General features: G+C 36.9%; 2 protein-coding genes across 5 annotated transcripts in view; both read left to right on the forward strand.

Annotated features, from left to right (window-relative positions):
* Nucleotides 1-8,266, forward strand: part of LOC133641787 (unconventional myosin-Va-like) — a 42,995-nt gene extending 34,729 nt beyond the window's left edge. For all 3 annotated transcript variants that reach the window (XM_062035797.1, XM_062035799.1, XM_062035800.1), the window contains 6 exons: nt 2,353-2,442; nt 2,511-2,661; nt 2,725-3,007; nt 4,742-4,916; nt 4,997-5,077; nt 5,154-8,266. In XM_062035797.1, the coding sequence (XP_061891781.1) occupies nt 2,353-2,442; nt 2,511-2,661; nt 2,725-3,007; nt 4,742-4,916; nt 4,997-5,077; nt 5,154-5,306 (933 nt within the window). In that variant the 3' untranslated portion in view covers nt 5,307-8,266. The remainder of the gene's footprint in view (nt 1-2,352; nt 2,443-2,510; nt 2,662-2,724; nt 3,008-4,741; nt 4,917-4,996; nt 5,078-5,153) is intronic.
* An 869-nt stretch (nt 8,267-9,135) lies between these two features.
* The window catches only part of myo5c (myosin VC), a 41,187-nt gene continuing 25,767 nt past the window's right edge, over nt 9,136-24,555 (forward strand). For both annotated transcript variants that reach the window (XM_062035978.1, XM_062035979.1), the window contains exons 1-9: nt 9,136-9,252; nt 12,847-12,957; nt 13,023-13,188; nt 13,268-13,412; nt 17,757-17,913; nt 18,027-18,170; nt 18,647-18,728; nt 18,806-18,913; nt 18,998-19,104. In XM_062035978.1, the coding sequence (XP_061891962.1) occupies nt 9,226-9,252; nt 12,847-12,957; nt 13,023-13,188; nt 13,268-13,412; nt 17,757-17,913; nt 18,027-18,170; nt 18,647-18,728; nt 18,806-18,913; nt 18,998-19,104 (1,047 nt within the window). In that variant the 5' untranslated portion in view covers nt 9,136-9,225. The remainder of the gene's footprint in view (nt 9,253-12,846; nt 12,958-13,022; nt 13,189-13,267; nt 13,413-17,756; nt 17,914-18,026; nt 18,171-18,646; nt 18,729-18,805; nt 18,914-18,997; nt 19,105-24,555) is intronic.

The following is a 24,555-nucleotide window of genomic DNA, read 5'->3' on the forward strand; positions in this document are numbered from 1 at the left end:
AAGATTCTGCTGCAAAAATGTGAGTCTCTCACAAGTTTTTTAAATTAAACTCATAGACCACCAGTTGAATGGCCCAAATAGTGAAAAAGAGAGGACCTGAAATGGAACCTTGATGAACACTACTAGTATAACTTAAGAATGTGAGCAAATGACTGCTGACTGCATCTAAAGTAAACACTCTTAATTACACAAATCACATTACAAAAAAAAGTGTACCTTCCAAAATGGAGAAGACTTAAAAAGGCGCTTTGGGAAACTCCTCAGTTAAGTGAATCACAAATTATGACCTCAGTGTCTTTGATAGCAAGATTAAAATGTCAATGAAAGGATTTGCCAATGTGTTTACATTTAGTCCATGAGCCAGACCATCAATTGCAATCCTTTTAAGTGGGAAAATTCTTGTTACTATTTCATTATTCCTTTATATGTCCAGATTATTAATTAATGGGATAACCTTTGCAGAAGAGTAGTTTAATATTTATCATGCATTCACTGTTTTGACCATAAAAATGCCTTATAAACGAATAATGGTCATTCTCCAATGTTGCAAATTTTGTAATTTGTGTGCCACTACTGATGATTTAGATCACCTTTGCAGTTGCAGAAAGGCCCTGCAGATAGTATTTGTTTTTGCACCAATAGTTGGCGCTAATTCCTGTGGGTGCATGAGCGTGCGCCGAGGAAAATCGTCTTTAATACTGCTGTTAGCAGGAAGTAGTAGAGGTCTTTTGTGAATCACATTTTATTGGTAACATTTTTAATGTTTTTTTACTCATCCAAAGTTCAGAAGGCCAAGATGTCGCGACTAAAGATGACATTAACAAAAATCGACATTTTTTGATTGTTTCAGGAGGCAAACAGACAAACATATTATTAAAGGAATTAAGTTAATGTTGGCAAACTATAATAAACCCTAATAATCTGCAAAAAAATGCATTACCTGACTTGTATGGTTGCTCAATAATTTTGCAGATGATTGCCTGTACTTACTGAAATTACTGCATGAGACATGGCTGCTCAAACCAGCGAGAATCTGGTCAAAAATCTTGAAGATTCTGCTATCAGCTGTTCTAATGACACCTCCAAGGGAGTGTCACCCAGTGATCTGGACACCTGGAGGCCATTGATCAGGGCAGCGGAGATCAGAAATCATGTAGGCCTCATGGACCTAGCCAGAAGAATACCAGAAGGGGAGTGACCCCAGGTGTTGTATCAGAGAAAATGCAGGAATGTCTTCACCATGAAGAAAACTATTGGATGCGCAGGACTCAAAGGTGCAAGCTGAAGGGAGTTAAGCAAAGCAGCACGAGCTACACCAACCAGCTCAAGGGTTCTTGAGGAGAATTGTGTATCCTCTGACAAAGCCAGCAAGTACATTAAAGGTCAGAAGACCAATGAGAACCAAAACTGTTATGGCCAGGGAGCTGGAGAAGCAGGTCTTACTAGCAGAGACCATCCCCGAGCAATCTGCTACCATCATTGATGGGATGAGCCTGATTCAGAAGATGAAGGGTAATGACCAGACCGTCTCTCAACTTGTAGACTCAGCCATGACTCAAATCCTACATGAAGTAGCCAAAAGCCAGAGAATTAATGTGGTCTTCGATGTATATTGGGAGGACTCAATCACGAATGAAGAGAGAGAAAACAGGGGGTGCACCACAGGAATACCGTTCCCAAACATTGCACCAGGTCACCGGATACAGCAATGAAGAAAGTTTCTCACCCACTAGGCCAACAAGGCCAGCCTTAAAAGATTCCTGGTGTCCAAGTGAATAACACCAAAGCTGAGGCAAAATTGATCCAAGTTGCTCTTTACAACAGGAGCACTTAAGTTTGTTTAGGAATTTGCTGCAAAAATGTTTGTCTCCCAGGTTTTGAACTCAACTCGGGTTCAGGTATGCTGTCATTGGGGTGGATTTGCCCCCCGGGCCGCCAGTTGAATAGATCTGCGAAGAGCTGTGCTGGATGATGACTTGAAAGCTTAGGGCGTTTTTAGCTCATTGGCTAGCACTGCTCAACTTAACTCTCTCTGTATCACAAATGTATGCTTTTATAAAGATAATAATGTTCCGTTTTGCAAACAATATGTTCATTATTGTGGTTTGTAGAAGTGTCTAGAAATGCACCCTTACATAATATAATAAATCATGCAGGTCAGGTAGTTCTATACCAGTGTAGTACAATAACAGACATAGTGTTAATTTAGTGTCTCTAATTAAATTGATGTCATTGTTTGATGATACAGGTGTGCCTAATGTTTTTTTGCACCGAGTGTAAAGGTGCATTGAAGCACAAAGTGTGTTTACTGCATTTGACATTAGTAACTGTTGTGTAATTTTTTTTCTATAGAGGAAAGGAAAGGATTTTGGAGTGTCGTCTTTCTGGTTGGCCAACACGTGTCGACTACTTCATTGTCTGAGGCAATATAGTGGAGATGAGGTGAGCATTAGTGCGCTGGAAAAAGTTATGTTCAACCAACACATTGAACATGCAAATTGTCTGCGCAGACATTCAAGACCCACAACACTTCAAAGCAGAACCAGCATTGCCTGACCAACTTTGAACTGACTGAGTACCAGAATGTATTTGGCGACCTAGCTGTCCAAATTTACCGGCAGCTCATCAAAAGCATGGAAGACATCTTGCAGCCCCTCATAGGTGACATGAATCATCCTACATGCATCCATGTTAAGTGGTCTGACTGTGTTTTGTCATGTGCAGTGTCAAGCATGCTGGAGCAGGAATCCATCCATGGTGTTCTAGGGTCCAAACCATCAGGTATGAGGAAGAGGAGCTCAAGTTCCCCAGAGGAAGAGGCTGTTACAGTGGAAGTCCTCCTGCAACAACTTGGACACTGGCACATCACCATGTGTCAGCATGGGATGGACTCTGACCTTATTAAACAAGTGGTCCGGCAACAGTTTTATGTCATATGTGCTGTCACCCTGAATCACCTGCTGCTAAGAAAGGATATGTGCTCCTGGAGTAAAGGCCTGCAGATCAGGTATTGGCCCACTCTTGTTATCTATAGACATATAAGAATCCGTTGTATACTCATTGTAAACACACAGATTTGGTGAGAACAAGAGGTTTGCACATTTGTAAATTTAACAATCTGTTTGTTGTGGTTGTAGCATAACACTGAGACCTTTCTAATATAGTCGTCCCTCGTTTATTGCTGTGACTTGGTTACAGACTCAATTGGGATAAATTCATTTCCCCAAAGTAGGAATCAATTATAAATCAATTTTTTTATGTTTTACATAAAAAACATGTTTACGACCTTTGAAAAACATTTTTAGCCCTCTAAAAATAAAGTAACACCCTTTAGTCTCCTTTACACTTTTAATTCAATATAGTAATGCTCCTAAGGCTGAGCCAATCAGTGGCCATGATACTCAACAGCGTGATCTGATTGCTTTGGTCTCTAGTGGCCGATACGCCTATAATGATATTTTTAGTTTATTGATACATGTTATGCTTGAAAATGCTTAATTTAGGAACACAAAGTTAAAGAACATGTTTAAAAAATATATACAAAATAAATCTGTGATGTCGTGAGGCCACAATATTTGAAGCGTGATGTGGCGAGGATATTTCAATAAACTTATTGAATTGCGCAAGAGATTAGATATAAAAATGGATTTAGTTAGAAATGCATGTATTTTTTCAAATTTAATTTCTCACCACTTATTTTTACGTGCCCAAAAAAATGACAAATACAATATACTGTATTAGAAAACATATCTACAGTAAGTGTGATGCAATATACTTCTCCAACCACAATAATACATTTACTCTATAGTCAAAATAATACCCGTCATAGTACATGAATATAACATGTTTATTATATTGTTATATATTATCTGTTTATTAGTGTGTATATAGTTGTCTTTCGTCACATTGCTCTTTATATATTGTGGCTTCACCACATCACATTTTTTTTAAAGCATATTCCACAAGATTTTTTCCCTAAATTTAGCATTTTCAAGCATAAAAATGGCTAAATGAACTAAAAATATCAATACTACAGTAGTATTGACCTCTGGATAAGACCAAACCAATCAAAGTACGCTGTTCAGTATTGTGGCCACTGATTGGTGCAGCCACAGGAAGCATTACTGTATTGGATTAAACGAGCGTAAAGGTGACCAAAGGCTGTTTAGAGGTCTCTCATAATGTTGAAAAAAGTATTTAGAAGGTCGTAAACAGTTTTTTTATGATTAATGAGGGAAAATAAGGGATATATAGTTAATGATTTCTACTTCGCGGAAATTAGTTTATCGTGGTGATGTCCGGAACCCCTTTACAGCTATAAAGGAGGGATTACTGTTTATTGTTAGATTTAGACAAACTTCAATGGTAAAGGGAACTTTCTTGATCACAATAGCGCAAATACAAGAAGAAAAGACAGAAAGCACACTCTCAAAAGCACTAGAAAAGAGAAAAAATATGATAAACAATAGCAACTATACAAAAGCAATAGAAAATAAGAAAACAATAGAATGGGTATACTATAGAAGAGAATACATTAAACAGGGTTCATATTGTTATACTGTAAATAGACTACGTAGGAACTATTGTGGTGAATGAGTATCTCAGAGCATATTTTCTTATCTGTCGTCAAAAATATGCTGACTTGCCTATAAAACGTAATGTGTTATTATGAGTATACTGCATGTAATTTAACATACGTATAACACAGCCTGACTAGTTTTCCCACTGCGTCTGCGCTCAGGTACAATGTGTGGCAGTTGGAGGAGTGGCTGTTAGAGCGGGATATGTCCAACTGCGGTGCCAAGGAGTCGTTGGAGCCTCTTGTACAGGCCGCACAGCTTCTGCAGGTCAAGAAGAAGACAGAGGCTGACGCTCAGGCTATTTGCAACATGTGCGCAGGCCTCACGACTGCACAGGTCCATCATTATTCCCTACTGTGTGTTTTATCCAAATACACTGCCGGTTTGTTTTGTTCACCGCTTGTTCTCCGTCGCAGATCGTTAAAGTGTTGACCCTTTACACGCCTGTGATTGAGTTTGAAGAGCGCGTGACAACCACCTTCATTACGACTATTAAAGTGAGTTGTTATGATGCAATCACGTGCACTTTTACACTCATATGATTAGTAACTTGTTTTATTCTGGACCTTTTAGGACATTTTGAAAGACAGACAGAATTCCTCCACATTGATGATGGACGCTAAGAAGATATTTTCTGTAACACTTTCTTTCTCACCGTCCTCTGTGGCGCTTGAGACCATCCAAATCCCCACTAGCCTTAACCTGGGCTTCCTTCACCGCATCTAGAGCTAAACAGTGCATTTTCCTGTTGATCATTTGTACTAGTTTATACGTAACTGTGTATATACATGCCCTATGAAAGTGGATTTAAAATACCAGTAGAGTTGAAAAACATGTTGCCTCTATATTAAAGCTATTGTCATATATATCGGATTTATGACACCAAAAGACTTCCAAAGTTTGCGAATAAATAGGTATGATCAAAATAGTATAAATCTCAGAGATTCCCGAGCCAATTTGAGAGTTAATGAGCAAGCCAGTCACGTGATCTGTGATGTGGAAGTAGGAACTACAGATCCCATCCCCCTCAACAACAATGCTAATCATTCAGACTTTGTGAGAGCCAACGACGATTACTTTGGCAAAATTATGATCCAGAACCTTATATTTTCGAGACCGAACACAAAGAGGATGAGCAATAAGTTTTAGAAGCCGAGTGTTAAACTGCTGTAGCTTTATTGAAACACTAGCATCAGCAGCATTGCTAGGTGCTAAACATACAAACTAACCATAATAAAAAACACTTACTGTACAATTTATGATCATAATCCTGTTTAGATGAAGAATCAATCACAATCCTCACAAAGGGTTAAAAAAAGGTTTGCGCCACTAGAGTCTTTTTCGCCATCTCGGGATGTGGAAGTTGACCAGCCTCTCGGCCCAAGACCACATTTGTCTACTATTAGGTGAGAGATGCATGAATTATAATCTAGAATTTACTTTTAGCAAGTTTGAGATGAAGCAGAAGCAGCCTCTGGCTCAGTGTGTCAACAATAGATAGCAGCGTAAGCTAGCATTAGCTTACTGCTATCAATGCGCCGCTAAAATAGTCAGTTTACGTTGGCGCTTATAATTCCAATATTACTCATATTTGGTTAAAGGGGAACTGCACCTTTTTTGGAATTTTACCTATTGTTCACAATCATTATGAGAGAAAAGAAGTAAAACATATTTTTAATATATATTTTTTGCTTTCTAACATATAAAAATCACCTTGTTCTAGGTGTAGCAATGCAGGTAATGGATCAATCATTTATACCTCTAAATCACTTTAAAAAGGCATTTAAAAACCATCAACGTTACTTCACCCGTACAATAACCAAGCCATAGCGACATTGTTATTGTAAGAGCAAACATGGAGGAACTCTTTTTGTAACGTAACACATCGGCATGCTATACGGTATTAGCCATTAAAGCTAACTACGATAAGCTAGCTTCTACAACAACAGGAAACACGTTTGAGTTAGTAATGCACAACACTGCGATACGACACCAATTTGTACTGACTGAAAAACAATAAAAATATCTGTCTGTATCTGTTAAGTGTTAGCCCACATTTCATGTTTTGTTTGTACACAGCTGAGCTAGCCAGACAGCTGTGTTGTAATACCACTCATGGTGAGCTGCGTGTATCATGATCGATATTCAAGTGACTCACTCAATGGACAGTTGTTTGTCTGGTCCAGCTGGCTAGGGACGTTTCCTGTTGATTTTGGGTAAGCAATCCATTTATGTCGAAATAGCTTGTCTCCAAGTTCCATATTTTTAGCGTCAAAATCGTTTTCCCCTCACTCTCCCGGCTTCCGTCTGCTCCAACGTCTCACTCTTCTTTAGAGCTGGCTTCTATAAGCAGCAGTATATTTAGCTTCAAAAGTATAAGGTTGTGAATCCTCAATTGTCCAAAAGTAGTCGTTTTCGTTGTCTGCTACCAAGTCTGCCAAGATTAGAACACACACTCGTGTTTGATTCTGGAAGTAGGAACACAAGTTGTTGCAGGAAGTTGTAAATGCGTTGCTATGGAAACGGAATATTGAACATATTACTACATATTGTTATGAACATGTCTGTTACCAGTTACCATGAATTGATTTACGTGGACCCCGACTTAAACAAGTTGAAAAACTTATTTGGGTGTTACCATTTAGTGGTCAATTGTACGGAATATGTGCAATCTACTAATAAAAGTTTCAATCAATCAATCAATCAATCAATCAAAACTACATTATATATAGACTTGCAGTGTGTATATAAAACGTTGATGGAGGTGTTTTGAAGTTGTTTTCGAGGGCTTTGAAGGCTACAACTGTGACTCCCATTAGCTGCATTTTCCAAGCGTTATTTATCATCCTTAAAATCGGGGGCAAAAAAAGACTGTGTTCTGGTCTCTCATCATGATTGTAAACGATAGGCAAAATTCCAAAAAAGTGCAGTTCCCCTCTAATATTCAGGTCACGACATGCAAATAGAATATTGTTGGCGGTGTCTGGATGTCTTCTAGAGGGTTTTATGGGCGCAATAGAGGGCCCTTGATTTGTTGACTCAATTTTTAGCTATTTATTTATGCATAAAACGCATAAAAAAGTCAAGCACATGTGTTCTTGTCTCACAAAAGGACTGTGAAGGAGAGACCGCACGTATATTTCAATGTTTGCGTATTTCCAGTATGATTGATCTAATAATATGGTCAGAGTGCAGAAGCGTTACTACATTGACGTAGAATCTACGAAAATTGCCGAAGATATTCGCAGCGCAATATTCAAAATGACTGAATTTGTGGCATTTTGTGATGTTAAGACAGTATTTTCACATACTTTGCAGATTATAAATACAATTGGATATGGTTTAATGTATACAATGAAACACAATTGGGTATATAAAGTAAACTTGTTTTTCCACTCCAGTGGTACTTTAAGCAGATGTATGCTCCCTTGTAGCAAAGTATTTTGCTAATTTTGGTGCATAAAGTATAATGTACCTATTGTTTAACTTTCCTATATGAACATGTGACCCTCTTGATAAATTCAAGACATATTTCTCTAATATTTTGTTTAAGTGAATTTATATAATATTTTTTAAAGGGTTTGGTATATGCATCCATACTTAATTTAAATGAAAACATAGTTTCCTTTTGTACTCATTGGAAGTTATTTATGCTACGTTATTTAAGAGGGAAGAAAAGTGAAATATTTGACAAGTTGTTATAAAAAATGCTGAATTTTCAGTAAGTGACATGCTGATTGTTTTTGTTTTCATGTTGTTTAGTGATTTACAGGCAGCATTTTGATTATGTTTTAAGTCATAATCTTCCAGGAAATAAGCACAACAAATCTAGTCATCAGACAGGTTTGTGCATTCCAAACACTATCATGCCCTTTTGCTACAACAGTACACCATTCTCAAATTTCTCTCATATTTGATTTAGATTTTTACCTAATTCTTTAAAATGCAACAAAGAGATAAAACAATCAACATGACATAAAAGTACATTATGAATAAAAAGGAGCAGAAAGAAGTGAAACATGTATATCTGCTCCCTAATATATGTACTGCACTTGTGTGTAGTGTCATCTAAAAAAAACGTATTCCTTTTAACTTAAACCCCCTGATGAGTTTTTATGGTATTTGCATCCGGATTCCGACATTGTGGGATCTGTCACGCCAAATTTCTTCCCATGACAGATCCTTGAACAAACAAGCGTACTTCCCCTCACTCGCCGCCGTCACAAGACAGGTGGGCGGAGTCTCTTCACAGTAGCAACAGGTGAGCACTCCCTCCCGCCCGTAAAGTGATGCTTACAAAGAGAAGACGTCACAAACCGGCAGCAAAGGCATGTAACTTTCAAAATAAAACCACGGTATATGCCCTGGTGCGTTGTTGAACACCACTTAAAATACAAAACTGTGAAAAGTTGAAATTGATAGAGTAACAAATTAACACAATCAATTACTCACATTGATGAAAACCCACTAAAACGTCTGGTTTAAGCAGTAATATACTTGCTTTGAAAACGTCGCCGGAAATGAGACGTTAAACTTGTTAACTTGAATGATGATTCTGCAGTAGAAAGAAGAACTCGTTGAGAAAAGTTGTCGGTAATTTAGGAAGTACTGGAATAAAAAAAGGAAATTTAAATAATGCCAAAACATGGCGTTGGTTCAGCTATACACACGGGTAAGTGTACACTACTGGCTAACAATGCACTATAGATTATGTTTATAGGTTGAGTTAAGAGAGACATATGGAAACTATGTACAGTATATGCTTTTGTCATTTACTTGGAGGCAGAATGAGCTGGGATTAACTATATGTATCTTTGACTTCGCTATATATCTATGTGTGTGTGTATATATATATATATATATATATATATATATATATATATATATATATATATATATATATATATATATATATATATATATATATATATATATGTATGTATGTATGTATGTATGTATGTATGTATCTATGTATGTATCTATGTATGTATATATAAATATGTATATATATTCATATATTTATATACTGTGTATATATATATATATATATATATACAGTATATATTTATATATATATACACAGATATATAAACATATATACACACACACACACACACACACACATATATATATATATATATATATATATATATATATATATATATATATATATATATAGATATATAAAGATATAGATAGATATATAAAGATATAGATAGATATAGATATTGTCAGTGGCGGGCCGTGCGTTTCCCACCTAGGCCTTCAGTGATGTCCGACTTCAATAATTACCTCTCAAAATACCATAATTGATGTAACGACATGACCATTGCTGGAGAAATACTATACAAGAACACATTTGAAGCACATCAACAGTGTACAAAACGGGTTATTTTCTGGCGCAGTTAAAAATCAATTAAAACGCATTAGCAATTAAAACATATCTTATCAATCAATCAATCAATGTTTATTTATATAGCCCTAAATCACAAGTGTCTCAAAGGGCTGTACAAGCCACAACGACATCCTCGGTACAGAGCCCACATACAAGCAAGGAAAACTCACCCAAGTGGGACGTCAATGTGAATGACTATGAGAAACCTTGGAGAGGACCAATATGTGGGTAACCCCCCCCCCCCCCCCTAGGGGAGACCGAAAGCAATGGATGTCGAGTGGGTCTGACATAATATTGTGAAAGTCCAACACATCAGCGAAAGTCCAGTCCATAGTGGGGCCAGCAGGAACCATCCCGAGTGGAGACGAATCAGCAGCGTAGAGATGTCCCCATCTGATGAACAGGCTAGCGGTCCACCCCGGGTTGGGAGCAGAGTAGAAAAGAAAAGAAAAGAAACGGCAGATCAACTGGTCTAAAAAGGGAGTCTATTTAAAGGCTAGAGTATACAAATGAGTTTTAAGATGAGTCTTAAATGCTTCTACTGAGGTAGCATCTCTAACTTTTACCGGAGCCCGAATAGAAAACGCTCTATAGCTCGCAGACTTTTTTTGGGCTCTGGGAATCACTAATAAGCCGGAGTTCTTTGAACGCAGATTTCTTGCCGGGACATATGGTACAATACAATCGTCAAGATAGGCAGGAGCTTGACCGTGTAGTATTTTATACGTAAGTAGTAAAACCTTAAAGTCGCATCTTAGGTGCACAGGAAGCCAGTGCAGGTGAGCCAGTATAGGCGTAATATGATCAAACTTTCTTGTTTTTGTCAAAAGTCTAGCAGCCGCATTTTGTACCATCTGTAATCTTTTAATGCTAGACATAGGGAGGCCCGAAAACAACGTTACAGTAATCGAGACGAGATGTAACGAACGCATGGATAATGATCTCAGCATCGCTTGTGGACAAAATGGAACAAATTTTAGCGATATTACGGAGATGAAAGATGGCCGTTTTAGTAACACTCTTAATGTGTGACTCAAACGAGAGAGTTGGGTCGAAGATAATACCCAGATTCTTTACTGAGTCGCCTTGTGTAATTGTTTGGTTGTCAAATGTTAAGGTGGTATTATTAAATAGATGTCGGTGTTGAGCAGGACCGATAATCAGCATTTCCGTTTTCTTAGCGTTGAGTTGCAAAAAGTTAGCGGACATCCATTGTTTAATTTCATTAAGACACGCCTCCAGCTGACTACAATCCGGCGTGTTGGTCAGCTTTAGGGGCATGTAGAGTTGGGTGTCATCAGCATAACAGTGAAAGCTAACACCGTATTTGCGTATGATGTCACCTAGCGGCAGCATGTAAATGCTAAAGAGTGCAGGGCCAAGAACCGAACCCTGGGGAACTCCGCACGTTACCTTAGCATAGTCCGAGGTCACATTGTTATGGGAGACACACTGCATCCTGTCAGTAAGATGAGAGTTAAACCAAGACAAGGCTAAGTCTGTCATCCCAATACGCGTTTTGATACGCTCTAATAAAATATTATGATCAACAGTATCGAAAGCGGCGCTAAGATCAAGAAGCAGCAACATAGATGAAGCATCAGAATCCATCGTTAGCAATAGATCATTAGTCATTTTTGCGAGGGCTGTCTACGTAGAGTGATTTGCCCTGAACTGGTACTGTCAAAATAAAAATTGCAGAAAACATATTCAAAGTAAAAAAATTTAATATTTTAACTTACAATTGGAAGGACCTATTCGAAGCCGTATAAGCCAGTGGTATCCCTCGTCTTATTCAAGTGGAAATGGCGAGCATTTCCCTATTTCATCGCCGGTACAGCTGAGCTGGTTTCCAGGGTTGGCTGACATTGTCTCACAAGATGTAGTTTCTCTTTAAATATCTTTCTTGAAAATGGCCTTGCAAATATATATCTGCCACCTAATCAATGTTTTGTTCTCCTTCTCTGCTATCCTGGTCTGGCTATGGCGCAACACTTCCGGCTTCCTGCTAAATTGAAACTTGTGAATGGATACTCACTTTGGAATGACAAGTGAGTATCCAATCACAGTCTCGTTAACATCAGTCTACTTAGACAGGCTATAGCAAGTTGTTGACAGTGTACTTTCAACAACTTGTGATCTGATTGGCTATCGCAACTGTCTATCAACTCTGTGTTCTCAAATTCATCCGCTAATGGTCCCGGTGAGTATCCAACCACAGGACGCGTAAACGTCACATTCAACGTGAGGCTAGCTAGAAGGCCTTACTGACAACAACTCGTGATCTGATTGGCTATCGCAACTGTCTATCACCTGTATGTGCCCGTTCACTTACAGTGCACGGACGCCCGCATTGTTGATTCTGAAGGCCTTGGGCAGATTTCGTACAGCATGGCAACATAAGCTAGCTGAATTCTGATTGGATACAAACTAAAACTAAAAACAACAGCGCTGAAAGAAACATAATATGACACAAAGAGAATATGCATACTTTTAGATATTTAGGGAAAGTAAATTAAAACATAATTTTATCTTTAGTTATGATCATGATTTCTGGTTATGTTAGGCCAGCAGAGAAGGCCTTGCTGGCCCTGACAACCCACCGCTGGATATTCTGGCATATATATTTCTACACCTGTTTTACCTTCATTTAAAATACCTATACCATTTTGATATCTATTTTCTTCTATTCATCCATACAGACTTTGGAAATGCATATTGTTCTGTCTAATATATACCACTGGATGCTTAAATTTTATTGGGGATCAATAAAGTATCTAACTATGATTTTGAGAAGTGTTTGAAGCATGACATTGTCATCTTGTCCAAATATTTAAGAAGTGTGTTTTCCACTTTGTTGATCTGCTTCAGTACAACAGAGTGTGGATTCCAGATGAAGAACACGTGTGGAAATCAGCAGAAATTCTGAAAGATTTTCACGACGGGGATGATCGTCTTCAACTGCTTCTTGAAGATGGCACTGTAAGTACAGTAAATGGAGTAAGGACGACCAGACACATGACATGACCTCTGTGTCTTACTCATAGGAGTACACCGTGGACTCGTCACCAACAAAACTCCCTCCGCTTCGCAACCCAGATATCTTGGTGGGGGAGAACGATCTCACTGCTCTTAGCTACCTCCATGAACCTGCAGTTCTGCATAACCTCAAAGTGCGATTCTTGGAGTTCAAAATCATCTACACTTACTGTGGTAGGCTCTGAGGAAGTCAGTGTCCTGGAAGAACTGAGGAGTTCTTCTCAAGCTTTGCATGTGTTGTCTCCTCTTCAAGGTATCATCTTGGTGGCTTTGAATCCCTACAAGCAGCTTTCTATCTACGGAGATGCAATCATTCACGCATACTCGGGCCAGAACATGGGTGACATGGACCCGCATATATTTGCAGTTGCAGAGGAAGCCTACAAACAGATGGCCAGGTAGATACAAAATAAAATGAGGAATTGGTTTTCACCGTTTGAGTGCCTCTGGCATCAATTGATTTGTCTACCCTCCAGGATCAGAATGACACAGCTCTTTTTGTTTACAGCTCAGGCTAGGTCTAAGCAGTCATATGCATTTGTTATTATAGCCTTGCTAAAACACATCTAATTACGGCTGCAGCGATCGCTCATTTTAGTAATCGAATAATCTATTCATTATTTTGTTGGATTGTTCGAGTAATCGGATAAGACACACTTTACAGCCTCAATGTGTATTTTAGTAAAAAATAGTTGAATGAACTGTGGAGAGACAATGTCTCCCAGCTGTCATGGTACTGCCTCAGGATCCCCTGGGAAGAGCTGGACGAAGTAGCTGGGGAGAGGGATGTCTGGGCTTTTCTGCTTAGGCTGCTGCCCCCGCGACTCGACTTCGGATTAGCGGAGGATGGATGGATAATTTAAATTTACAACATTTCTCCTTGCCATAACCATTATTCTTTATTTTGAATAAATGCACATAACACACAACGTGTGCATTAAAACAAATTAAAAAAGTAATAAATTATTAGTTTGTATTCATATATACAGTACTTTAATGTGCACTCTATTTCAGCGGTTGTGCGCAAAGTATGCCCGCATTTTTTTAGGTTCCGAGCACCCCATGCAGTCTGGATTTTACACATTAGTATTAGTTACATTTATTAAACGATTATCGAAGCAACAAAATAGAAATCAAAGTTTTTTTTCTAATCAAATAATTGGGGAAACTCTACATTTACTGTACTTTTTTTTTACATATTGAGCTGTTATAAATGTTGAGAATTTGTGAGTACTTTGTGTATTTGTGAGTGTGTTTAATCAAAATCTAATTTAATTCACTACATATCCACCATTAAAAAACAGTTTGAAGTCTTACTTCATGGTGTCAAACATAGGGCCAGATCAGGGAAGAATGGAAAAAAATGTGCGTCAAGAAAGCACTTTCTAGGTAAATGTATTTGAATTTTGACAGAACAAATGTACTGCATGATATTGTAAATCTTCTAAACTGTAATATTATCTGATCATGCAACAAGATATTCAAAGCATTTATTTGGTCAGTTAGTCACTACTTGAATATCTGCTTGTCTCCTTGACTTACACTGTCAAAGCAAGTTATCCATCAATCTGTTAGTAAAAATTACAATAAAACTAAATTCTCCATACAAATTTTCTAACAAGGCCATATATTCGTACTCATATTTATATATATATATATTGACCATTTTAATTGCAATGTGGCCCTCAATAAAATAACGTTTGTTAAGTTAAAGTTAAAGTACCAATGATTGTCACACACACACTGGGTGTGGTGAAATTTGTCCTCTGCATTTGACCCATCCCCTTGATCACCCCCTGGGAGGTGAGGGGAGCAGTGGGCAGCAGCGTAGCCGCGCCCGGGAATCATTTTTGGTGATTTAACCCCCAATTCCAAGCCTTGATGCTGAGTGCCAAGCAGGGAGGTAATGGGTCCCATTTTTATAGTCTTTGGGATGACCACAACCCTGTCTATTAGATTTAGGGCTATCTTTTTCATAGACAAATCTGATTTGTTCGTGTTTGCCTATCCTCGACAATTAGTCAACTCCATGACAATTTTTAAGAAAAAATAAACAGATGATGATATGTGGTAGTGTATATTGACTGGTCACTAAGTGTCAGTAATGTCATGGATGTGCTCAAGCATGCATACTTGAATATTTCAAAGTTAATTATAAGTACTTATGAAACAAATAAAAGAAGAACTTTATTGAAGTGAACACAACAACGATCTCATTTGCGACTTTTTGCACCTCAAAAAAGTCTAAACCACAGTTGATGAGGTTCTCGGCTCTTATGCGCAGTGCAAAGAATACATCAAACTTGACTAAATAGATGTATATACATACATATATATGTATATATATATAAACATACATATATATGTATATATATAAACATACATATATATTTATATACATATATATGTGTGCATACATGTATATGTACATGTGTTAATGTATATATTTGTATATGTACGTATATATATACATATATATACGTATATGTATATACGTATATGTCTATATTCATATATATGTATATATATTAGAGTTTTTTGTTTTTTTTGTTTTTTGTTTTTTTTGTTTTTTTATTAAATCAACATAAAAAACACAAGATACACTTACAATTAGTGCACCAACCCAAAAAACCTCCCTCTCCCATTTACACTCATTCACACAAAAGGGTTGTTTCCTTCTGTTATTAATATTGTGGTTCCTACATTATCTATCAATATATATCAATACAGTCTGCAAGGGATACAGTCCGTAAGCACACATGATTGTGCGTGCTGCTGGTCCACTAATAGTACTAACCTTTAACAGTTAATTTTACTAATTTTCATTAATTACTAGTTTCTATGTAACTGATTTTATATTGTTTTACTTTCTTTTTTATTCAAGAAAATGTTTTTAATTCATTTATCTTATTTTATTTTATTAATTTAAAAAAAAAAAGGACCTTATCTTCACCATACCTGGTTGTCCAAATTAGGCATACTAATGTGTTAATTCCACAACTGTATATATCAGTATCGGTATCGGTTGATATCGGTATCGGTAATTAAAGAGTTGGACAATATCGGATATCGGCAAAAAGCCATTATCGGACATCCCTAATATATATACATATAGATATTTATGTGTATATATACATATATATACACACATACACACACACACATACATACATATATATATATATATATATATATATATATATATATATATATATATACGTACGTACATACGTACGTACAGTGCAGTGCAGTGCAGTGCATCCAAAGCATCTTAATATGCTACACCTGTGAGGTGGGATGGATTATATTAGCAAAGAAGAAGTGCTCACTAACACAGTTTTAGACAGATTTGTGAACAATATTTGAGAAGAATACATCTTTTGTGTGTATAGTAAATGTTTTAGATCTTTGAGTTCAACTCATGAGAAATGGGAGCAACAACAGAAGTGTTGCGTTTACATTTATGTTCAGTATACATACACATAAATATACATACACATAAATATATATATATATACATACACATATATACACACACATACACCATATATGTATATATATATATATACACATACATATATGTGTATATATATATATATATACACATACATATATGTGTATATATATATATACATATACATTCACTTACAGTATATATGCACATGTATATTTACATACACATATATTTATACACATATACATATATTTATGCACATATATACAAATACATGCATTTATATATATCTATATGTGTATATACAGTACGTACACACATATATGTATATATATACACATATATATATATATATATATTTATATACATATTTATGCACATTTATATACATACCGTATATATATACTGTATATATATATATATATACACACACACACACACACACACACACACACACACACATATATATATATATATATATATATATATATATATATATATATATATATATATATATATATATATATATATATATATATACACACACACACATATATAGATACACACATATATATATACAAACAGTATATATCCACATATACTGTATATATGTATACACATACATATTAAGAGGTGTGGCAGAGGAAAATACTGCCACCTATTTTTTTACACAAATGTCACACTCGGAAGCACACTCTCTGAAAACTATTTGGACTCAATAATTATTTTCTGGTATTTAAAGAAGACATGATGAACGCAATCTGTTTTTATCCTCGCATCCTTCTTGCTGTATATGGGTGCTTCAGCAGGTATAACGTGACGAGGGTGGTTTAATATCGGATTATTCGACTGGGAGGTTGATAGTCAAACTAGACTCCTCTGAATCGAATCGTCTAATCTCCCACCATTTGAAGACAGCCCTAATTAGATATGTTGTTTTGCAATACGTCAATGGCAGTATATAACTAAATTGTCACTTAGTTTAGCTCTGACCTACACTGAAGCTGAATTGTTAACAAAATTAAACAAAAATGTGACGTGTTAGTTAGTGGGAGGTTTTTTCTTTGTTTTTTGTGTAATGTTCTTTTACAGGACTACTTTTTTCTGTATTATGTGACACGGGCCAAGAAAAAACACTTTGGACAACAACAATAAAAAATGTGTGGCATAAGACTTGTGCGCAGTTTTGTATATGAAAATGTGTAAGGATATTTTCCTAAGTAGAGGTAAAAGAAGGACTTGGAATTCCATCATTTGTTTTATGAAAGTTCTCCTCCTTTTTAATTAGAAACCAAAGGAACCAGTCCATCATCATCAGTGGAGAATCTGGAGCAGGCAAAACAGTGTCTGCTCGATACGCAATGAGATACTTTGCTGTTGTAAGCAAATCAGGCAGTAAGACCCAAGTTGAAGACAAAGTCTTGGCATCCAATCCCATAACAGAGGTGAGATGTCCCCCCTGCTGAAACATGATATGCTTCATGTTTACATCCCTCAGAGCCGATATAACAATGATTTTGGCTGTAAAAATATTAAATGCTGCCTAAATCTTCCAAAGGCCATTGGGAATGCAAAGACGACCAGAAACGACAACAGCAGCCGTTTTGGGAAATTCACCGAGATCAGTTTTGACAGCAGGTACCGGATCATCGGGGCAAATATGAGGACGTACCTTTTGGAGAAATCCAGAGTGGTTTTCCAGGTATGACCACAGTATGTTGTTGTGTAGGACTGCAATGATTAATCGATTAAATTGACTTATTCCATTAGAAGAAAGCTTTGATTTCTATTGTGTTGCTTCGATTAATTGTTTTATGAATAATAAAAATGTATAAAATTTGAACCTGAAATTTGAACTTTAAATAAGTTAAAGAATAGTTTCCGCACAGCCACTGCAAAAGAGTGCACATAGTGGCGTGTGAAGTGCTGTGACCTGTTATTATTTTATATAGTTTAAAAACACATTTTCACTAGTGCACACATGTTAAAATTACAATTTAAATGTTGATGATGTGCATTTATTATCAAAAAAGCGGAAAAATACTTGTTTATTTCAAATGTTTTTTGTTTATTTCAAACTAATCAACAAATTACTCGATTCCTAAAATAATCGATAGTTGCAGCCCTATCGTTGTGTATTATTCTGTTATATGCCACATATAATATTGCTGCTTTCAGACTTACAATGAGAGGAACTATCACATATTTTACCAAATGTGCGCCTGTGCAGACCTGCCACAGTTCAAGGCACTCCAGCTGAGTAAGTGGGAAGGTTTATCATCAACACACTTCATGTCCATATCTTTACTGTAAAGATATTTAATTTTGTTCCTGCAGTGAGTGCCGAAGAGTTCCACTACACGGGCATGGGCGGTGATATTTTTATTGAAGGTGTAGATGACAGGAAAAGCATGGAGGAGACCCAGCGGACCTTCTCCTTGCTAGGTGACATTATAAATATGCCTCATTAGCCAGTACTTTTTAATGATATCTACTATATTCACTTACTTTGACCCTTTTTTGGCTTAGGATTGAATGAAGACTTTCAATCGGATGTCTTCAAAGTGCTGGCAGCCATTCTCCATATGGGAAATGTGGAAATAAAGAGCTTTGGTGATGACAGATCATCTATTTCTGTGAGTCTTTCACTAAGCTTTATTTTTAAACATCCCAATGCTTAGATGTCATTTTAGGAATAATTGTGTCTGACTGGGTTAATTGGCAACACTAAATTGGCCCTAGTGTGTGAATGTGAGCGTGAATGTTGTCTGTCTGTGTTGGCCCTGCGATGAGGTGGCAACTTGTCCAGGGTGTACCCCGCCTTCCACCCGAATGCAGCTGAGATAGGCTCCAGGACCCCCCGCGACCCCGAAAGGGACAAGGGGTAGAAAATGGATGGATGGATGGATTGCATGAGATTTGACAGCTACATTTTCTGCAAAGCTGTTTTATATTACAGGTCACAGTTTGTACTAGTACTTAGGATGGACCAAAGTGTTTACTTTTTCCAAAAATATTGACTAATCTTTGAGTCAAATGGTTGTTTGAACTGTACTTTATTATACTGTAATTGAGCTCTTATGCAAGGCAAGGCAAGTTTATTTATAGAGCACAATTTGTACACAAGGCAAATCAAAGTGCTTTTCAGAAAAATAAAAGAAGGCAAAGATAAAAAATATTTCAAATTCAAATCAGAAAATACATTCATAAAAACAATCAGACTTACTTACCTAATTAAAATTGGAATCAATCAAATAGTGTAGATACAATTATTTCAGTTGTCATATGCACAATCAAATAAAAGTGTCTTCAGGCTGGATTTGAACATTATTATTATTATTATAGAGGTTTATTTGAAATAGGGACAGATACAAAAACATAGACATCTGAAACAGTTATCCGATGCATGCATCACAGTGTTTGTAGCCAAAGCTAATTTACAACACTTGTCCCCAACAACAACAACAACAACACAGATCCAACATCATTAAAATAGGAAAATAAAAAATAGAGTGAGTTGATAATAATGATAATAGTAATAACACAGACAAAGTGCAAACCTGATAAAAGCCAATAATAATAATAATAACACAGACAAAGTGCAGACTAGATAAAAACCAATTAGTAAAAATGAGTAAAAACTAAACATGGGAACACGATTGTTGCTCAACTAGCCATAATTTTGTTTGTTTTTTGAAAGTGACAAGTGCAGGTATACCTTTCAAAGTGTCCGGTAAAGAGTTCCATAGTTGTGGTCCTTTTATTGAAAAGGCAGTCTGGGCAAAAGATGTTCTACGGAATGGAACACAACAGTTGCCTTTTGACACTGCTCGGGTGGTAGATCTGGTACCACTTTGCAGTCTTGTAATTGCCTTGCAGAGCAATTGGGGAGCAGAGTTATGCAAGCATTTAAAAACCAGTTTGACTGTGTGTAACAAAATAAAATTGGTAAAACTTAAAATATTGTATTTGGTTAAAATTTGGCAATGATGATATCGTATACTCTTCTTGTCTAGAACTTTCAAGGTGCGGTTATAAAGACACTCAATGGTCTTGATTGATGACTGGTGTGCCTGGGACCATGTGGTTAAGCCATAAGATATGTGTGACAGAATCATTGCATTCATAAAAGTAAAAGCACAGCTAAGAGTTAAGCAGTGTCTTATAATCTTAAAACAGCCTAGGTTTGCCTTCAGGGTTTTACACATCTTCTTAATGTGACTTTTAAAATTCAGCTGATAGTCTATGATTATGCCCAAATATTTGACTTCAGGTACTTGTTCAATGACCTCCTCATTAATTTTTATATTCAGGTTTGTTTGAGGTAGCTTTTTTATGGAGAAGCAGACAGAGTTAGTCTTTTTAGTGTTTAGGGTTAAACAGGATGACTCCAGCCAAGATGCTATTTTGTCTAATTGAGCATTTAACTTCTCAGCAACTAGAGTACAGGTCTTACCTGATGTATATACCACTGTGTCATCCGCATACATCTGTAAATCTATATCTGTGCATACATCTGGTAGGTCATTGATGTATAGACTGAATAGTATAGGTCCTAAGACACTACCCGGAGGTATCCCTGTTTCTATTTTGCGGAAGGAAGATCTCACATTATTAATGGTGACACATTGTTCACAGCCCTTTAGATATGACTCAAACCAGGACAATGACTGTTTGGATAAATTGAATTTAGTTAGTTTTTAAATTAAAATGTCATGATTGACTGTATCAAATGCTTTTTTAAAGTCTAGAAATACTGCACCGACCGCCTGTCCTTTGTCAAGAGAATGTTTGATCCTTTCAGTTAAAAAACAAGTGGCAGATTCTGTAGAATGGTTACGTCTGAATCCGAATTGTAGGGGAGTCAAGTAGTGATTTGTCTCAAGGTGGTGCATTAGTTGTTCCGAAACAATCTTCTCCAGGACTTTAGATAAAACTGGAAGAAGGCTGATAGGTCTATAGTTAGATGTCATTCCAGCATCACCAGATTTTAAAAGTGGTATTACCTGTGCAGTTTTCCATCCATCTGGGAATTGCCCAGTTTTGATGGAAATATTAATAAGATGGGTAAGAGGCTGTATAAGGATGCCGCTATATTTTTTAAGAAAAGCTGTGTCTAGGTTATAAATATCCTTTGAGTATGTGGTGTTTAGGTCATGTATGACATTTAGGACAGTTGTCTGACTAACCTCCTTGAGCTGAAATGAGCTGTCTTGTTCATTAGGTATGTCTGTTGTTTGATCATCATTAGTCCTACAAGAGAAACCCGAGGAAAGGTTTTTGACAGATTCTATAAAGAATTTATTGAACTCATTTGAGACTTGTGTACAATCAGTAATGATTTTGTCTCCTACTTTAAGTTTATATTGGGTTTGGGTGGTGTTACCCTCTGGGTTTAATAGGCTGCGTAGTAGTTTCCAGATCATTTTGCCATTTCCTTTGGCCTCTAATAGCATGTGGATGTAGTAGTTTGATTGGGACATTCTGAGCTGTTTAACTACTTGATTACGCAAGCCTTTAAATATTTTCAAATCAGTGTCACTACGAGTTTTGACAAAAGTTTTTAAGGCATAATCTCTCTTTTTCATTAATTTCCGGATATCATCATTAATCCATGGTAATTGAAATTTTCTGTGGGATTTTTTTCGCTTTCTAATAAATTTATCAATAATGCGTCCGATAGTAGACATTAGCTGATTACAACAGGCGTGTACTTGGTCATGTTGTTGGAGCTCGTCCCAATTAATACCCTTTAATTCGTTTTCAAAAGAAGTTGTTGATTGGCGAGGAATCTCAAGTTTAAAAGTTTTCTGATCTTGATTTTTAAACCTTGTCAGACGTGTCTTTGTGAGTTTTCTTGCAGCTAATGTCAGATTATGGTCTGACAAGCCGGTGACTAGATTGTACGTTTTTACAATGTAGAGGCCCATCTCACATCTTCAGTTAAAGTTAAAAAGTTAAAGTACCACTGATAGTCACACACACACTAGGTGTGGTGAAATTACTCTCTGCATTTAACCCATCCCCTTGTTCCACCCCCTGGGAGGTGAGGGGAGCAGTGAGCAGTCTTTGGTATGACTCGGCCGGGCTTTGAACTCACGACACTCTAACCTCAAGGCCACTGAGCAGGTTAAGACTATTCCAGATTTTAGGAGTATTAAACTGAAATGCAGTTTCACCATGTTTGGTCCTGACTTTGGGCACCAGCAGGAGACCACTCCCTAAGATTCTCAGAGCTTTAGATGGTTCATATGGCTCTAGCATGTCAGAGATGTACTTTGGCACAAGACCATGAAAATACTTGTACACAAGGAGATATGTTTTAAAGTATATTCTCTGAGCAACAGGAAGCCAGTGCAGTGACCTAAGCCCTGGACTAATATGGTCCTATTTCCTGGTTCTAGCAGCATTTTGGATTTACTGCAGCTGCTTTACAGCTTGTTTAGAGAGCCCAGTGAGAAGGCCATTACAGTCGTCTAACCTGCTGTAGACAAAGGCATGGATGAGTCTTTCTAAGTCGGATTTAGACATTATTCCTCTGATTTTGGCAATGTTTTTCAGATGGTAAAAAGCTGATAATGTTATTATCTTAATGTGGCTATTAAAGTTCAAGTCTTAGTCCATAACTACCCCTGGATTACTAACCTGGTTATTACGTTTTAGTGAGAGGGTCCCAGGGTGACGAATAATAGTTTATCTTTGCTTCTGTGGGCCAAAAACAAGGATTTCAGTTGTGTCTGAGTTTAGCTGAAGAAAATTGTTTTGCATCCACACTGATCTGTGCCATGCAGCGACAAAAAGATTCAAAAGGCCGACGTTCACCTGTCGTCAGTGACGCATAAATCTGAGTGTCATATGCATAGTTGTGGTAAGACACATTGAAGCTGCGTATTAGCTGGCCAAGAGGCAGCATGTACAAGTTGAACAACAGGGGTCTTAAAATCGAGCCCTGAGGAACCCCACAGGTCATAGCAATTGGTCAGAGACACAGTTGCCAATTTCAACAAAGTATGTCCTGTGATCGAGATAGGACTTGAGACAGTTAAGAATAGAAACGGATATTCCCACCCAGTTTTCTAACTTCTGTGTTAAGATAGTATGGTCAACTATGTCAAAGGCAGCGCTCAGGTCCAGCAGAACCAAGACTGAGACTTTTCCTGCATCTGTGTATCATTTGTCACCTTGATCAGAGCTGTTTCAGTGCTGTGGTGGGGGCTCAAGCCTGATTGGAAATACCAAACACATTGTTAAACAGGAGAAAGTTACTAAGCTGTTGGTGTACAACTTTTACTAGGACTTTGCCCAAAATGGCAGGTTTGATATGGGCTGATAATTGTTCAGTACTGTGGCATCAAGACTACTATTCTTTAGGAGGGGCTCAATGACAGAAGTTTTAATGCCTTTGGAAATGTTCCAGTCTGAAGTGAGATGTTAACCGGACGAGCGAATTGTTGTAACAAACTGCTCAGCACAGATTTTAGAAATCTAGTGGGTAGGTAGCATGTTGAAGGACTCAGACTGTGGATTATTTCTTCTTGCATATTGGAATGCACAAGAACAATGATGTCTAGCAAGTTACGTTTTAGTCATCTACAACTATACATTTTAAATTATGTTTTGTGTGTTTTCAATGGTACAGAATCGTACTGACTCACACTAATGGTTTTTAACATTTTTATTAACATCTAGGTAACTTAAAACAACATTGGGTGGTGGTGACAAATTAAAATACTTTTTTTGACATTGTAATACCAAACTAAAAAAAATCATTATATTTTGCCAGTCTCATGTAGTTTAATAAATTAGTCAAAAATCAGCAATACCTTTCATATGTATGTTGCAGTTCTACACCACTGCAGGCTACAACCACGATAATAAACTACTGGACTGTTAAATTACCGCATTGACCTGAATATTAGAAGACCCTGAATATAGGACAGCCAAATCAGTGAAAAAACAACTGGCAGTGTGAGTGACAGGAAGAAAAGCTGAGAAGTCATTTGTTACCAACTGTTGGTTTTATATAACATAACATAATGTTTTAATTACATTTTTTTCAGACTTTTTTTTTTACGGAAAAAAAAAAT

This window comes from Entelurus aequoreus, linkage group LG24 (assembly GCF_033978785.1).
Source record: "Entelurus aequoreus isolate RoL-2023_Sb linkage group LG24, RoL_Eaeq_v1.1, whole genome shotgun sequence".
Taxonomy (NCBI): domain Eukaryota; kingdom Metazoa; phylum Chordata; class Actinopteri; order Syngnathiformes; family Syngnathidae; genus Entelurus; species Entelurus aequoreus.